At 44.9% G+C, this 15847-nt stretch overlaps 1 protein-coding gene across 3 annotated transcripts in view; it reads left to right on the forward strand.

Annotated features, from left to right (window-relative positions):
- Nucleotides 1-1060: 1060 nt before the first annotated feature.
- Nucleotides 1061-15847, forward strand: part of ITPKA (inositol-trisphosphate 3-kinase A) — a 74749-nt gene continuing 59962 nt past the window's right edge. For all 3 annotated transcript variants that reach the window (XM_056493083.1, XM_056493081.1, XM_056493082.1), the window contains exon 1: nucleotides 1061-1776. In XM_056493083.1, coding sequence (XP_056349058.1) covers nucleotides 1273-1776 — 504 coding nt within the window. In that variant the 5' untranslated portion in view covers nucleotides 1061-1272. The remainder of the gene's footprint in view (nucleotides 1777-15847) is intronic.

Raw genomic sequence — 15847 nt, forward strand, 5'->3', positions numbered from 1 at the left:
ATCACCGGAGGGAGGAGTGCCTGCCGTGGCCCGGGCTGGGACTGCGCTGAGTGTGGAGCTCCCAGCCCAAGCACCAGGCAAGAGAGAGCAGATGGTGAGAGACAGATGGGAGAGTACAAGGAAACAATGAGATAAATGAGCAAAAACTCAGCTGAAGACTTTAGCATTTGGTTCCAAAATTATTAATTTTAGTAATCATCTCAGCTGATGTAACCCTACGGATAGAACGCCTTTCCTGTTCCAAAGGTCTTAATAGCTACAATTCCAACACATGCCGCATCCCAGCACGGGTTACATTCTAGGTAAAGAGTGGGAGTTAAGCAGGCAAGAAGTACCAAGGCAGGGGGTGTCAAACGCTGAAATTCGTTCGTAAAGGGGGCTGGGGTATCGCAGCAACCGGCGGCTTAAGGCAACCTGATTGAGCACTGCTCAGCAGGGAACGCGCTGACTGACAGACGGTTCGGGTTTCCCGGGAGGCCGCCCCCGTCCCACGCCCCTGTCCCACGGCGCTGCCCCACGCCCGTGCCCCATGTCCCTGCCCCACGCCCCTCGCAGCCCGCCGGGGACGCTGCAGCGAGGCGAGGGCAGCGCCGCAGCCCCTGGCACCGCGCGCTCCCTCACGCACCGCCAGCCGCTCCCCGCGGGCTGGTGACAGCCCAGCCGCCCCGGGATGCCGCGGAGGCCCGGAGGTGCCCGAGGGGATGGTCACACACGGACCCCAGACCGCCACGCACAGCCCTGAGCGGGGCAGATGCCGGCAGGGTCAAAGGGCAGCTCCCGCGTCCCCGGCGGGGCCGGGCTGCGGGGCCGCGCTGCGCAGCCGCCGTGCCCGGGAGCCGCGGCCCGGCCGGGGGCGGCGGGCGGAGGTAAGGCGGGCACCGGGACACCCCCGGGCCGCTCCCCGGGGGCCGCCGCAGGGAAAGCGAAACCAAAAGGGGGTGGGGGTGGCGGCGGGAAGGGGCGGGCAGGGGCGGGCAGGGGCTCCCGCGGCGCGGCCGGGCTCGGCTCGCTCCTCCCCTCAGCGCCGAGGCGGAGCGGGGCGGCGGCGGCGGGCGGGCGATCGGGCGGGCTCGGCGCGCCCCCATGGCCCTGGCGCCGGGTCAGCGGGCACGGTAGCAGCCTCCGGCTGTCGCCGCGGGTGACTCAGAGCTGCCCGGGCAGGGCGGGCTGGAGATGCGCCTCTCCGCCGGGCTCCGGGCAGCCGCGGGAGACTGACGGAGCCACAAAGAAGTTTTCCCGGCGGCGGCGGCGGCGGCAGCGCGGCGCTCCCCCATGCGCGCCTCCGGCCGCCGGTCGTGGAGCGCGGCTCGGCCGGCGCCCGGCGCCGAGCGCGCCATGGAGCCCCGCGCGGGGCTGCACAGCAGCCCGGAGCTCAGCCGGGCCAAGCGGCTCACCGTGGGCGAGCTCTGCTCCCTCTTCGAGGCGCGCTGCGCCGCCGTCGCCGCCGCCGCCGCCCGTCAGCTGCCCGACCGGCCGAAGCGGGGCTGCCGACCCCCGAACGGGGTTCTGCCGCCCGTCATCCCGCGGCTCACCGTCACCACCGAGGAGAGCGAGGAGGCGCAGGGCAGCCCGCAGCCGCGGCCGGCGCGGCCAGAGGGCGGCGGGCTGAGGACGGGCAGCTCGCTGCACCTGCAGTCCCGCAGGCTGTCCAACTCCTCGGTCTCCTCCACCGGCTCCTCGTCCCTCCTGGAGGACTCGGAGGACGACGTGCTGAGCGACACGGAGTGTAGGAGCCAGGGCATCGTGCACTTGGAGCACGGCGAGGACACCAGCCAGGTAGGGGCGCGGGCGGAGCGGTTCGCCCGGGACGCGCTGCCCGCTCCCCGGGCCGTCCCGGGCTCCTTGGGGCCGACAGATGCTCCCGCCTGGAGTGAGGTTTCCGTGACCAAACTCCGGGAAACTCCTGTCCTGGGCCGGCAGCAGTGCGCTGCCGTGCACGGGCTGCTGCGCCTTTTGGAAAAGCGCCTCTGCACGTGGGCTCCTCAAAAACCCGGCCGGGTGTGCGCTGTTTCTTTCTGCTGTGGAATTGCACTTTGTGTCCCAAGAATACGGGGAGATGTTTTTTGATCCTAAGTGGGTTGTTTTTTTTTCTTTTTTTCCAGTCTCCTGTGTCAGATGCTCAAAATAAAAAAAATTCAGGCATTTCCCAGCAGGTATTTTTTGTCTCTTTCAGTCCTGGAGTCTGTAGTTGTCAATTTTTGAGCTGCTTCTTGCTGTGAGCATGACAGGAGATGGGGAGGAGCTTGGAATGGATGGAATGCATGCTTTTGTCCATTCTGGCAGCAACACATTCTTCTCAGTAAATCCCCTCCGTAATTTGGTAGCTTGCATCCATGAAGTGCACTTTTAAAGGCATATAGTTAGTTGCTTTTTCATGTTTTCTTTGATGTATATTTGCCTGGCTCCATATAGCGTGCTTCTCAAGCTTTTGTACTTGAAAAATGTAGCTTTAGTGAATTCTCCCTCCCACCTTCATTGATACCGCTGCTTAAATTGTTGTTCTGCTGCCAACTCATTGGTGCTGAATTGTTTTCAAGCAGAACATATGCTTTGATTAAAAAGGTATAAAGAGGAAGTAATGCAACTTGTAGGTGATACCTCCAGCTGGACTTTTCTCATGGTAATTGTGGGTTTACTACTTTAGAGGACACATGGTACAGGAACTAAAGTGCTGTGCACAGTATTGGTTTTGTTTGCATCAACTTGTGGCCTGATTTTGGAAGAGAAAAACACAAAAGGGTTTTGTACTTTGTCGTTTTGAGTATGAAGAAACCTGTAATAATCATACTTAGTTTGTACTTTTGATTCTGAGATAGAGTCTGGTTTGCAGGGGGAAGAAATTACTGTTGTTTTGCTTTCTTTTCTAAAACACCTGCTATGCAATTTTGTGAAAGTAGCAGGAGAACAGAAATTAAAGATAATGAAGGGCCATAGGATCATTTGACTCAATGTTCCTGCTATGGCAGTATGTGTGGTTAATGAGGAGCAAGAATTAAGTGGTGATGCTTCAGCAGTAAGAGAACTCTGAGATAGCATTGTGGCAGCTGGTTAAACTCCCTGTGAATATAGACTGAAGCAAAACTGATTATTCAGATGAAAAGCTGTGCTGCCTCAAAGATTATGCTTCTGCATCTTTGAAGTCATTGATACTGAATACAATATTGAAATCTAAATGATTGGGAGTGTATCCTTCCTGTAGTCTGACATGCATGTATCATGTGAGTGGTACTACTTTCTTTTAGGAAGTCTTTTTAGTCACTTTTTAATTACAAGAAAATCTCTAACATTGATTTTTAGACAAACTAAAAATATCCATATTATAAATGTTTTAAACTCTGAGAGACTGTCCTGTTTGTTTAGGTGAGTGGGTAAATGAGAACATTGATGGTATTGTAATAATTCAGTTCTTGAAAAAGCTTTTGCAGTGTTCCAAAGTTTAGTCAGCTGCAGGACTGTTTATTGCTTCCTTGGTAAAGTAAAGTAAGTATTCCCTCAACTCAGGTAAAATATGTGATGTTTTAAAAGGCAGAGTTGTGTTTCTATACCTGCAGTGCAGGGGAAGATGGGGCAAATTCTGCAGCAGGAGCTTGCATGCTGGCTGATTTTCTTTATCTCATTATCCCTTCTGTGGCATGTTGTCAAACCAGAGCAGGGACTGGCACCTAGGACTCTAAACCAGCAGAACTTCCTGGCACTACCTAATAAATTAAAGTCACTTGCTCAGTGACTGCTTACATGGTTCATCCCTTCCTTTCTGCATTACCCACCAAGAGCTCAAATCCCTGGAATCTGCTGTTTCTCCTGAGGTCAGGTGCTCTCTCCTTCATCTCAGGTGGCCACACTTTTGGTAGTTTGCTTACCTGGAGGCATCTTGTGATGTCTTTTGGTACTGGACAATGCTGTCCAGCCTTTGTTTCTTCAGCAAAGCAGTGACTTCACACCATGCCAAAGTTGGAGTCTGTGCTTTGAACCTCTTGGGGTTCAGCTTTACAGGATGTGTCCTTTCAACTCAAATCTTGAGGAAGGATGAATGTTTGTTTTAGAATGGAAGGCTTTGGGTTCAAGGTAGGAATATGCAAGTGAAAATAACTACAAATTTTAGAAATGCTGATTTTAGGAACGACAAATTTTAGGAACCTGTGGAATGTTTTTATATTTTGAAGATTTTGTTTAGAGGCAATTTGGAGCATTTTGTTTATGCTTATTGTTTTCATTGTATTTTAATAGGTGAAGGCTTGTTCTAAGAGTGGAACACAAGCATAGAGACTTTTCTGAGGGAAACTGAAATCGGAGGTGGACCAAAGTTACTGTTTTCTAATACACGGGAAATTATGACATTTAAAAATTTCTCTTCTATTGGGGAATTCCCTGAGACTTTTCTCTGAAAATATTAGAAGTTAATTTGGTGTCTGGCACCTTATGATTAGGCTCAGACCAGTGCTCAGAGAACTGCTGGGTTGTCAAGCCTACCAGGCTCCACAGTGCCTGCCAGGGACCTTGGAAACTTGCCCAGGTCTTCAACTGTGGGAGTGGAAGTTCTGATAATGTTCTTGTTATCAGAGCTTCAAGGCTTCCATCTGGAGACCCAGGAGCTTGAGACCCAAGCTGAAGAAGGCCCTCCCAGGTCTCTCTGCTGTTAACCTGGAGATCAAGACCCAGCTGAGTCTGAAATGCTGTTGCTCTCAAGCTACCTGTGCAGGACTGTGTGAAATGGGAAGCTCAGGAGCCTCTGTGTCCAGGGCTTGCTGCCCTGGAGTTCTCAGGCCTTAAATCCCGGATGGTATGCCTGGGAGTGCTGTCTCTGTATTCATTGGAGTTCTCCTTGGTAGTTCACTTGGCAAACAGCTCTCCAAGAGGATGGGTGATTCAGTTAAGTGTTTCACAGAGCATTTGGGGTTGGATGGATTGACACATGATGATGATGTTAAATTTTTGTTTCTTCTTGGGCACAGTACGTGGGCACGTCCCTGGAGTGTTGGAGCCCGTGTGGGGGCAGTGAATATCGTGGGGCCGATGGCTGATGATGACAGAGCAGTCCCAGCCCCGCTCCACTGGGACAAAGTGCTGTTGCATCTGGGCAGGCCCACCTTTGAGAGAAGCTCAGTGGGTGGTGTTCCAGTTTCTCTGCATAAGTTTTTCATGTCATTTTGCAGTAATTAGCAGGGGCTTTGCAATTAGGCTGTCCTGACTTTCCTGAAAGAAAACCCTTCCAACAGCAAAGGGATGGAAGTATGAGAGAAGCGTATTCTGCTGCTGTCCTGTATGTTCAACTTGGGGTTCAATGAAAAACAACTGTGCAAAGCTGTGCTAATGGAAACCACCTAATGCCATATTTGGAGCTTTGTAACTCTTGGCAGTTAACTTAAAAGTAGAAATATTGGTTATTTTTTAAATAGCCAATTGACAGAATAGATTTTACCCTATGGCAAAAGCTAACATTCCTGCATTTAAATGGGAAACATACTTCTGTAGCCTTGCTTCATGCCATCTGGGAGGTATATACACAGCTGAATCTTGCAGTGAAAACACCAGTGGTGCTTTTATAGTAATGGAGAAGATACAAGAGTTACATATTTTTGTCTTCATTCTGTGAATGAGCAGTTTTAAGAAGTACGAAGTCTGGTTAGCACCTTCTTTGTTGGGACAGAGACTTCAAAGAGTGGTTTTCACAGAGAATAAACACCATGGTAATGTACAGCAGCCTCTTGTCCTCTTTATAGGAGAATGCTATTTGTGAGATAGAAACATGCCAAATAAATCTACTGATTTTCATAACTGTGACCTGTCATTCCAAATTCCTAGAACCGTAACCATGAGAACAGCTGACAGTTTGCTAGAGAAAAAGCAATTCAGTTCTTGCATGCAATGATGCCAGTCCAGAAACTTTGGGAGATATTCATTAGTGAAGTGCATTTGGTTTGGTTTCAGTGATGTTCTTGATGTTATTTTTCATAACATGAAGTACTTTAAAATGGACAAGTGTATAGAAAGGCACACATACTTAATAGGTAACTAACTAAATAAATTAATAAATACAGAATGAAAATTTTCAACTACTTTGTCTCAGGGGTGGGTTACATAAGCTAATGCAGTAGAATGTAATTGTTATTTTTAAATGAAGAATAGGAATGACGGGATGACATAAGGAAGACTGTTAATGGGATTTTAGCCTACTCTCCAAAGGAAAAAAAAGCTTGTGTAATCACTCTATCAGTTCAATTGCAACTGCTTTAGTAGGTTTCAGCCAAATTTGGCAGTGGCATAGACATCTCAAAGTTTCTTTAAGTGCTCTATGAAGTTTCACAAAGGTCAGAATGGGTGGAAGAGAGGAAGCCAAAATAAGTGCATACTTCTCTGGGGGAGAAGATAAACAGCTGTCTCCTGTTTCACTTGTTGACTGGCAAATTGTAATGTGCATACTGGCTTGTCCATAGGTGCTTCCATGCATCTGGATCCAGCTGCAGCAGGTAGTGTCTCCTCTTCTGAGAGTAATTAGGAGAAAGTGTGAGAGGGGTCATACAGTGCTGTGGGCTGGTGAGGTTAGGGATGTGGAAGATGCTGGTTGAGGCACAGGGGTGAAAGGGAGGAAGTTATGAGGAGGTGTGGAATTGTGAGGGAGGTTGGAGGGCTTTTGGAAAAAGTTTATAGAGGACAGTGACAAGCTGTAGATACTCTGATAAGGGTGCAGGACAGTAGATACCAGTCAAGTAGAAGCTAATCTTCTCTAGTGTTCTGCTCACAAAACAGCTGCTTTTAATGGAATACATTTCATGCTGTTAAAAACATGCAGATTTATAATGACAGTCCCAAATACTGAAATCTTCCTACTGAACAAATGTGAGGTGAACAGCAGTAATGTTCCATATTTGCGCAGTACTTGGAATAAAACTCTGAACTGAGAGCTCTCTCTCAGTTTGAGGATGAATTCTTCACCACTATACATTGCAGTGGTGTAGTATATCAAAACAGCAGCTGTATCAGATCTAATGATGATTTTGTTGATCAGTTGAGAGAGAGAGAATTAAAAGCCTTATCAGATAAGAGTCTCTAATCTTGGATATATCTGAAATGATGACTTAGAGGTTACAAGGTTCTTCTCTTCTGAATCAGTTTTGCTCTTCTGATAGTTTCCATTTTTCATATGTTAAAGGTCATGTTGTTTGGGCATACAGTCTAAAGTTGAAAGAATTCTGATAACTTCTTCCTTACGGACCTGCTGTGTTGGGTGTGTTGTAGAAGTGTCTCTGTATGTCCACTTTTATAGTCAAACCTCATAATGCTTGTTACAACAGGAAAGGTGGGAAAAAAGCTACTCTTCATCACTGGGTGAAGCATAATTAAAGAGGTCATACCTAAGTGTGTTTTTCTCAAGCTATCATTGACTCAGCAGATTTATTTGTGAAAACCCATGCCAGCCTTAAAAGGAATACGGGTAGTGGCTGGAGCAGTAGTTTGGAAACTTTGCATGTCTGTATATTTTTCAGTTCTGACACTATTACCCTGTTAGACTGGTTTGATTAGAGTGAATATTTTTTAACTGGTTAATTTGATTACATGTGTAATTAGCGTGGTAGTTAACATCCAAAAATTACCTCAACTCACATCTAAAGTTTATTAGAAATGGAATGTGTTGAAGTGGATAGGTTTGATTAAATGCTCACAATGTGATGCCGTTTAATGCTGGAAGCTGAAAATGCACATTGTATTTATGTGGTAAATAGCTGTTTTGTTCAGAAGTGGCTGAGAAAAACTAATGCCATCATATGGCATTTTGTAGTGATTATCTATAAAACGTGGTGGCACAAGAAGTAATGTTAACCTTACACATCTTGGAAGGAAAAGGTGATCTGATGTACTGCAGCAGTTGGGTCTGTCTCTCTTCTTTCACATTCAGGGTAGTTCTTGCAGCAAAAGGGGGCTGAGGCAGAGAGAGCTGGCTTGTCAGTCCATGTTAATTTGGATCTTGCATAGCGTAGGTTTAAATTGAATTTTTAAGTGCTCTTCTCTACCAACTGAGTTTCATCTCAAAAGCTCACAAATTAGCTAAGATGGCATTATCTGTCCAAAGCATTGTCTGAACAAAAGCATAGGGAAGAGGGAGAGGCTACCTGTTCATCCAATGTCAGGCAGATATTTGGTGTATTGTTTCCAGTGCTTAACTGATTCGTTCCTGACAGTAATGGAGAATGCTTTCTGGGATAACACATAACCAGCAGCATTTGAGTAGATTTTTGTACTGATGAATGCTTAGCTTCTCACAAGGGATGAAATCTTTTCCATTCCAAAACATGGAGGTGTGAGATTGATGCTATAGAAACCTACCCTGAACTCATCAGGCCTGGCTGTTGTTGTTGCTTAACAAATCTATTCCTTGGTAAGCTCAAATCGACAGCTCATTTGAAGCAGTAATCATAGACTTGACATGATCCAGATTTAGAGCTTGGGACAGACTCTCAAGCCAGGTGGTGACTATAGCAAGCATGATACAGACTCTGCTTTATGGGGGTTTGGCATTAACCCAGAATCCAGGGGCACTCCATATTTACAGGCTGAAATATCCAAGTAAGGTGACACAGTGATGCAAACACTTTAAACTGTTTACCTCAGCCCACATTTATTTTACTCACATTCAACTTCAGTCTGTGGTTCTCATTCAGCCTTCTGACCTCATCTGTATGTGAGCCACATTCTAACAGAGGTGTGGTTACAGGTGATAAAGAATATGTATGGAAACATGTTGTGTCTGGGTGTCATTGGTACTGAAGTGTGTGTGATTCATCCAGAGGATTAACAGGAAGCTGGGATGTTGCAGAACTGTATGAGTTATATATACTTAGTTCACTTGGCATGTATCAGCAGAAATTGCTTCATACAACTTCATACAACTTTCGTGTGATAAGGATAATGTCTCTTGATAAATTACATTGAACATTGAGTGGAGAGAGAAAGTCTTTGTTTTCAGTGATGGTAGAAAATCATTATTCATTACCAATATAACTGATTTTGTCTCCTGGTCTCTGCCATATCCCAACATAAAGAGATCCAGTCTTAGTTATAGCTGCATTCACTACTCTGAGCTGCTACAGAGAACACAGCCTTCTTTGTGTCTCAGCTCTTTTCAAGCAGCTCCAGATAGTTGAGAACACTGCAGCAGTTCTTTTTAGTGATGTTCACTGAAGACAGCACTACTTTTCTGTGCTCTACTTCATTTGCTTCCTGTAGTGGAGTATCAAATCAAATGCAGGCTTCTACTTCTCACCTTTGAGGTGCTGGTGCCAGTCAAAGTCTGTGTGTTGTGGGCACACAAGAGATGGATGGAGCTCAGCTGTGAGGGATGTGTTCAGCCATCCCACTCCAGGCACAGGAGGTGAGCTTGAGGGGGCTCAGCTGTGCACAAGGCAGCTGTGAATTGGGTTTTCCCATACAAGAAGGTATTTCTCACCAGCACCAGCCAGCCCTGGCTCACTCTGCAGCACATACTTTGGAAATGGATGGAGCATCATTGCCATATGTCAACACCTTCCACTACTGGAACCTCTTCAGATTCTCTGAAATCACCACCTTTCCTGAACATCTTCAAAGATCCTCTGAGCATGTGGCACAGGTAGTGCTACTGTCTTAGGCTTTCTAATGACCAGTCTTGTGGGTTCACACATTGCAAAGGGTAGCTGCAAGGTTCTAATACAGGCTTCTAAAAGGCAAAACTTTGGAGAGGAGAGAGGCAAAAGGGTTGTGATAGGTTTGGGTTATATACAACCAGGCAGAAAGGGAGTGACTGACAGGGGTTGGGAAGGCTACTGGAAATATGAGAGGAAGGACTAGAGAGAAGAGCAAACCTTAACAGGCAAGAAGATTATTGCTTTAAAATTCAAGGAAAAATACATTTTCAAAAAAGGTAGAACGTGACAACTATATTAAGAAATCATCAGTCAAACGTTCAAAGTATATATAATGAAAAAACTCACATGCCTGCAGTGTGGGTATGTTAATGCTCTGCTGTCTTTCATTACAAGCAGGTGTAGCACTTGATGCACAGAATTCATGACTTTCAACTGTTCTATATTTTCAGCCAACTCAAAGGATAAGTTACAGTTCCACAGTGACTGATGACACGTATTGCAGAACCTCTGTTTATTCACAGATAGCTCTGCAGCAGATCACAGGAAGGGAAAGGCTGACTTCCCAATTTAACGCTGCTGAATGATGTGGAGAACTGCTGCCTTTCACAGTTTCACAGTCCCTCTTTGCCTGGGAAGAGACTAGGGGAGTTATTTATGGAGACTTTCACCATGGTCAATAATTGTATTTTTTTCATTCTCCTTTTGACTGTCTTGAGAGCAGGCCTTACTAGCAGAAACACTGAACATTTGTACATGCAGCCAAAGTTAATGGGAGCTGTTCTACATCACTATTCTACAGTATTGTATAACACTGGGTATTAGGAAAAGCAAAAGTTGACACCTCAGTTTAAGCTTTCAAAACTAGTTTGTACTTTTCATATTAACTTATCTTTCCTTCAGTATTTTTCCCTATAAGATATGAATAAAACACTTCACTTAACAGGTTGTGAAAACAAATTCACTAAAATCTGGAAAGCAGTGTACTGCTGCTGTAATGGTTGTCTTTAAGTTTGTTCTGAAAACTTCAGCTCTGAAAACTTCTAGCTTTTGAGTACTCAGTTTTGCATTTAGGCTGTTATTAAAGTTCCAGCACAAGTGTGATTCTGGATCTGAACGTGTTGCAGGAGCAGAAGGTGCTGACATCCAGTGATGTTCCATCCTCCCTCCATTCCCAGAGCATGTGCTGTGGAATGAGGCAGCGCTGCCTGGCTGGGGTGAGGTGCCCATGCTAGAGAGGGCACTGACAGCAGGGCTGCACTTGGAGAGGCTCTTCAGGCATCATGATAGATGCCCTCTGGTGTGGGGGAAACAGGTCACAGCTGAGCCTCCTCAAGCTCTCCTCCTGTGTGTGGCTGAACACATCCCTCACAGCTGAGCCACGCTGGTCCCTTGTGTCTGCTGTGCCCAGCAGTCTCCACAGAACGTCATTAAATACTAATGAGACTCTACTGCAAATTAATTTGAGCAGGCTTTGTCAGGTTGACCTCTGCTCCTCCCTTTGCTTACTCCTGCTTTGAAAACATTCCTCTTCCTAGATTTTGAGTTCCTTCCTCAAAATTTAAGTTTAAAAAGTTTTTCAGAGGATTCACTAGGAATATTTTTGTGGAGTCAACGTGACTCTTTTTCTAGCCTTGGAAACAGCTCAAATTTTTGTGAGAGTTGTTCAAACTGAAGCAAACCAGACAGTTTTAGCTCTTTTTTGAGATGGGTAACTTAGAGCAAATCATCAGAGAATGAAACACATATAAAGAATTCTTGTGCATTGATGCTTTGTTGGTTGTGCAGGAAATCTGGGTTTTGAGACCCTGATCTTCTGGAAGAGGCAGAGCTAGGGAAGTTTGTATGGCCTTTGTACTTTTCTCCATCATTATATGCTTATGTGATGCAGCAGAAAGGATAAAATCTGTGTGAACAGTGGTTTTGCATGCAGATCAGCTGTTATCTTGTGCAGGGTTTGAGTGGGTTGTTGGCTAAGTGCACTTGACCTGAATATTCTAATCATGATAAGCTCTGCTTGGTGTGGGCTCCCTCCTTTGCCACCCATGTAGGGTCTGTAGGAACGGCCTTGCTGACCCTACAAAGGGTCAGCTTTGTTCAGAGGAAAATGTAACCTGAAGAAGCTGAGAAACCTTCCTACGCTTCAGCTCTCACTTCTCATAGTGCAAAATGCCGAGTATCAGAATTTTGAGCTGATAATTTGATACAGTTTGTATTGTCTTGCTCTGTGGCATTTAAATAAGGAACTTTTTTGCCTTCTTTGTACCAACCCAGAAGGAGTAAGCAGTTAAATCCTGAGGTACTAATTTCAGGACAGATCCTGCCATTCTGTTGAAAAACCTATGAAAGGATTTTGAAGTGGAGACTCCTGACTTTCATGTCCTTTTGCCTATCACTTGCTCATGATATCACCAAAGGCAGCCTGTAGAAAAACTAATGAAGCCACAGTTTATATGTTAGGAAGGAGTAAGCCTCTAGAGTTTTCTCTGGCCTAATGTTCTGCCTGGATTTGGGCACTAATCAGGCCCCTATAACAGTTTCGTGAGTTGTTTTCCCAAAATTTATAGCAAGACGAAAGAAAATTACTTGTTTTCAGTAAAGACACCGAGAAAGGGAGCAAATCCTGAGCTCTCTAACAGTCCAGTGATTGTTAATCACTATGCCAACAGTCTCCAAGTATTTTTCCAGCAGTAGGACTGGCTGATGTCCTGATTATGATTTCCCATTCCAATATTAAAACTGGAGTGGCTGATAAGTTTATCCATTGGGATTTTCCGCATCAGATCTAGAAATATGTCCTCTTGCATTGCTATAGTTCTGTGTCTTGATCCTAGTCTGCCTTTCCAGTCCTCTGATTTTACAGGCAACAATCCTGTCTGGGACTATAGGGTCAATGTAGCCAAGTCACCAATATTCTTTTTACATTGCATCATCCTTCAAGAAAAAGAGTAGATAGGCAGCAAAATCAGTCTTGGCTTGTGAAGTAACTTCTCTGCATGGCCTTTTCCCCTGTGTCCAGTGTAGGTCATAACCCATCTGCAAATGACATTTCAGATGTCTGCCTTCTTTTTTGTTGAGCCCTGGTAAATTGCTTGGGTTTTGCTACCCATGTCCAATGTGGCACAGAAGTTGCTGCTTGCTCCATATTTCAGGAGGCTGGTGTAGGTGGTTGTGCAAGATAGGGGAGTGTGGCTTGCAGTTCTGTTGCTAGGAGCCAAGAGTATGAAGTTCTTTGAAGTTTTATGGGGGCTTTTTAATCTCTTTTACCATATAAAAATTTTGGTAGATAAATTGTCTTTATAAACTACACCCTGTTTATTTTACTTTATTTTTAGGTGAGTTTGCATCTTAATTGATGCAATTGATGTTTATGCTTCTGCAAAGGTGGGATCTCCAGTATCCTGATGGTGAACACACGTTTACCTTCCGGGCAGAGGAAACATGCTCCATAAAACACATTTGCTATTGTTCAAACACCCACAACTCTTCAGGAAGACAGATGCCTTGTTTCAGTTTCAATCTTTAGTTGAGTCACTCGTCCTTATGTAAGGTTTGAATTTGATTCTCTTTCTTAAGGCTACATTATGGAAATTAAAATCTATAATAACCCCATTTCTCTGGGGCTAGCTGCTACTGATACAGAGGAGGAATTCAGCTCAATTCTCTTATGTTGTTCAGTTAACAGAAAGTATCTTTTTGCTCATGGGAGAAGTAATCTTTGCTCTGTATTCCTTACATAGTTCTTAGGGCTGACTTGGGGAAGGAGAAGTTTCAGTAAACTTAGGTTTCCTTCACAATCAGTCAACTACCTTGTAAGCCTCTTGCTCCAATGGGATGAGGTGAATAGTCCTCATTTCCACAGAATCACAGATTTCTTAATCATTGCTGCATTCCATTAATAGGAGTGTGGCTTTTTGTTTGGTTGGGGTTGTTAGTTTTGTTTGTTTGTTTGTTTCAAAATCCTTCCAACAGAGTGGTTTGGGATAATCTCAGAGTTACACTGTGTTGAAGTTGAGTTATTGAAGCGTTGGAGGATGTGGCTTTCCCCTAGGTAAACACCACACCCCGCTCCGTAGCAGCGCCTATCGCATGTTGACACTCGCATTCCACTGCAGGGGGTGGGCCCTGTTTGAACAGTGCAGGGCACCACAAGTGAAGCAGTAACTCCTTGTGCTTCTTTAGGGGGTAATGCAAGAGGCAGTTCAGAGGAGACAAGGAAGGAGAGGTGGAGTACTGGACTTTGTCTTGTGATAGATGGAGGAGCGGTTGGTAAACTGCTACCAGTGAGCGTGGTCTGTTTTTTCATGACATAGTTTTAGAGTCTGATAGTCCTTTTCACTAAACACTATACTACTGCTTATTTGAATACTTGACTCTCTTATTTGAGTGCCTCTAATTTAGTTTACAAGCACTAATTACTTAAATTATTCAACAGTGTTCTGAAGTAGAGTTGTTATAAGCTGCAGTTGTGGGAACTTGAGCAGAGAAAGGGCACATATCTGGACCTAGATTCCATACTGAAGCAATGAAATTTGCTCAGATCTTTTGCACGTGAGTGTTTGACAGTTTAAGATGTTAGAAGCTGAATTATCTTGGTAGGAAAGAAAAATTATAAAAACGTTTTGAAAATCAATACCTGTCAGTAACCTCTGTATATGTATGATGCATACGTGCAACAACCTTAATTCTGTCCCTGTGCTTCTTATCCTTTCCTATAGAAAAAATGAATTACAGTACAATAGTCTTCCACTGTTACATTTCTTTCAGGCAGAGTCTCAAAGTTGTGTGGGGTGCAGCTTCTGGGGCCCTTACATGAGGATGTGTTGAAAGCAGGGTCAGCTTTCAAAACGTGTCCACTAACCCAAACTGTTGGGGATAGGAAGAGAGAAATCTTTGACCAATTAGTAGAAAATGGTTTTGCAATTCCTGTTGGATGGTAGTGGTTTCTGGCAAATAGGAAAGAGTAAGAAAGGATAAGCATTAATATTTTCTTTATTTCTCCTTGTTCAGACTGGAGATTCTGCTGTGGTCTCTGAGTCACTGGGATGTTAACGTGGTAGTGAGCCTAGCCCTGGACTGCTGGGCAGGCAGCATAGAGCTGTGTCTCCAGGTAACAGACTGCACCACCATGCCAAATGAGATGAAGCACATGCTCAGCTTCCTTCCCAAGTTCACTCAGGGGAGATTAGCTGATTGAAGTTATTTCCTGGTTTCTTGCCAGAACACAGTCTCGATGTTACGCAGAAACCACACCTGCTTTAAACGGATTGGCACTTGTAGTACATTTGGATTTGAGGTCGTGCACAGTTCACAAATGACACATTTGCACCTTAACAAGTTGTGATTATGTTTTAGGCTAAACCTATTTATTGGTCTGTGCACAGAGAAATGTGGATCTGTTTGAGTTTTAAGTATTCCCAAATATTCATTATGTTTGAAACGGATAATTCTATGTCTTGCCTGATAGGGTGTTGGGCTAATTTTCTCATGTAAGGAGTGTTGTCTTTCTAGATGTTCCCTTCTCATGACTGGAGGTGTCAGTCAGTGACCCATGAGATGTGGAAGACAGGCAGAGAATTGTCAAATTGCTAGACTGTTTCTGAAGATTTGAACTGCAGTTGTTTTGGAGGTTAAGGAATATTTCTTTCCTTCTGCCACGCCATCTGCCAAAGTGATGTTTGATTTACCATGTATCTGTTCTGGGTGATGGACAGCCTGAATAAATCTTGAATGTTTGGGCTCTGAGTCAGCTTTCCTATAGTGAGGAACTTTGCATTTACTTCTTGGATAATAACATTTCGGTTTCTAGCCAGACTGATGTTCTGGCAGAGCCCTGGTAGGGGCAGAATGTCATTGGTTCAGCTTTTCTGTGCTCAGTAGGGACAGGTGGCAGAGCCCCAGCCTGTTAGAGAACCAGTGTCTTTCAGAGCAGACCACAAGCTGTGAAAGTAGGGATAATGGCCATGTTTAATGCCTGCTATGGAAGGCAGACAGTTAGTATCCCTTAGGACAGAAAACATCATATTCTTGTTGAAGTCAAGATCTCTTACAGTCAACAGTATCAGCTTTTACAACATATCTGTGAGATAAATGAAGGAAACCCTTGTGACAATGCACCTTTGAAGCCATCTAATTACTGTATTGTCTTTTGGCCTGTAGATATTTCAACTGGTAATAACCAGAAACAAAATGCTGACATAGATTTCTGCAGAATAGTCAGTGGACTGTGG

Source organism: Oenanthe melanoleuca, chromosome 5 (genome assembly GCF_029582105.1).
Source record: "Oenanthe melanoleuca isolate GR-GAL-2019-014 chromosome 5, OMel1.0, whole genome shotgun sequence".
NCBI lineage: Eukaryota > Metazoa > Chordata > Aves > Passeriformes > Muscicapidae > Oenanthe > Oenanthe melanoleuca.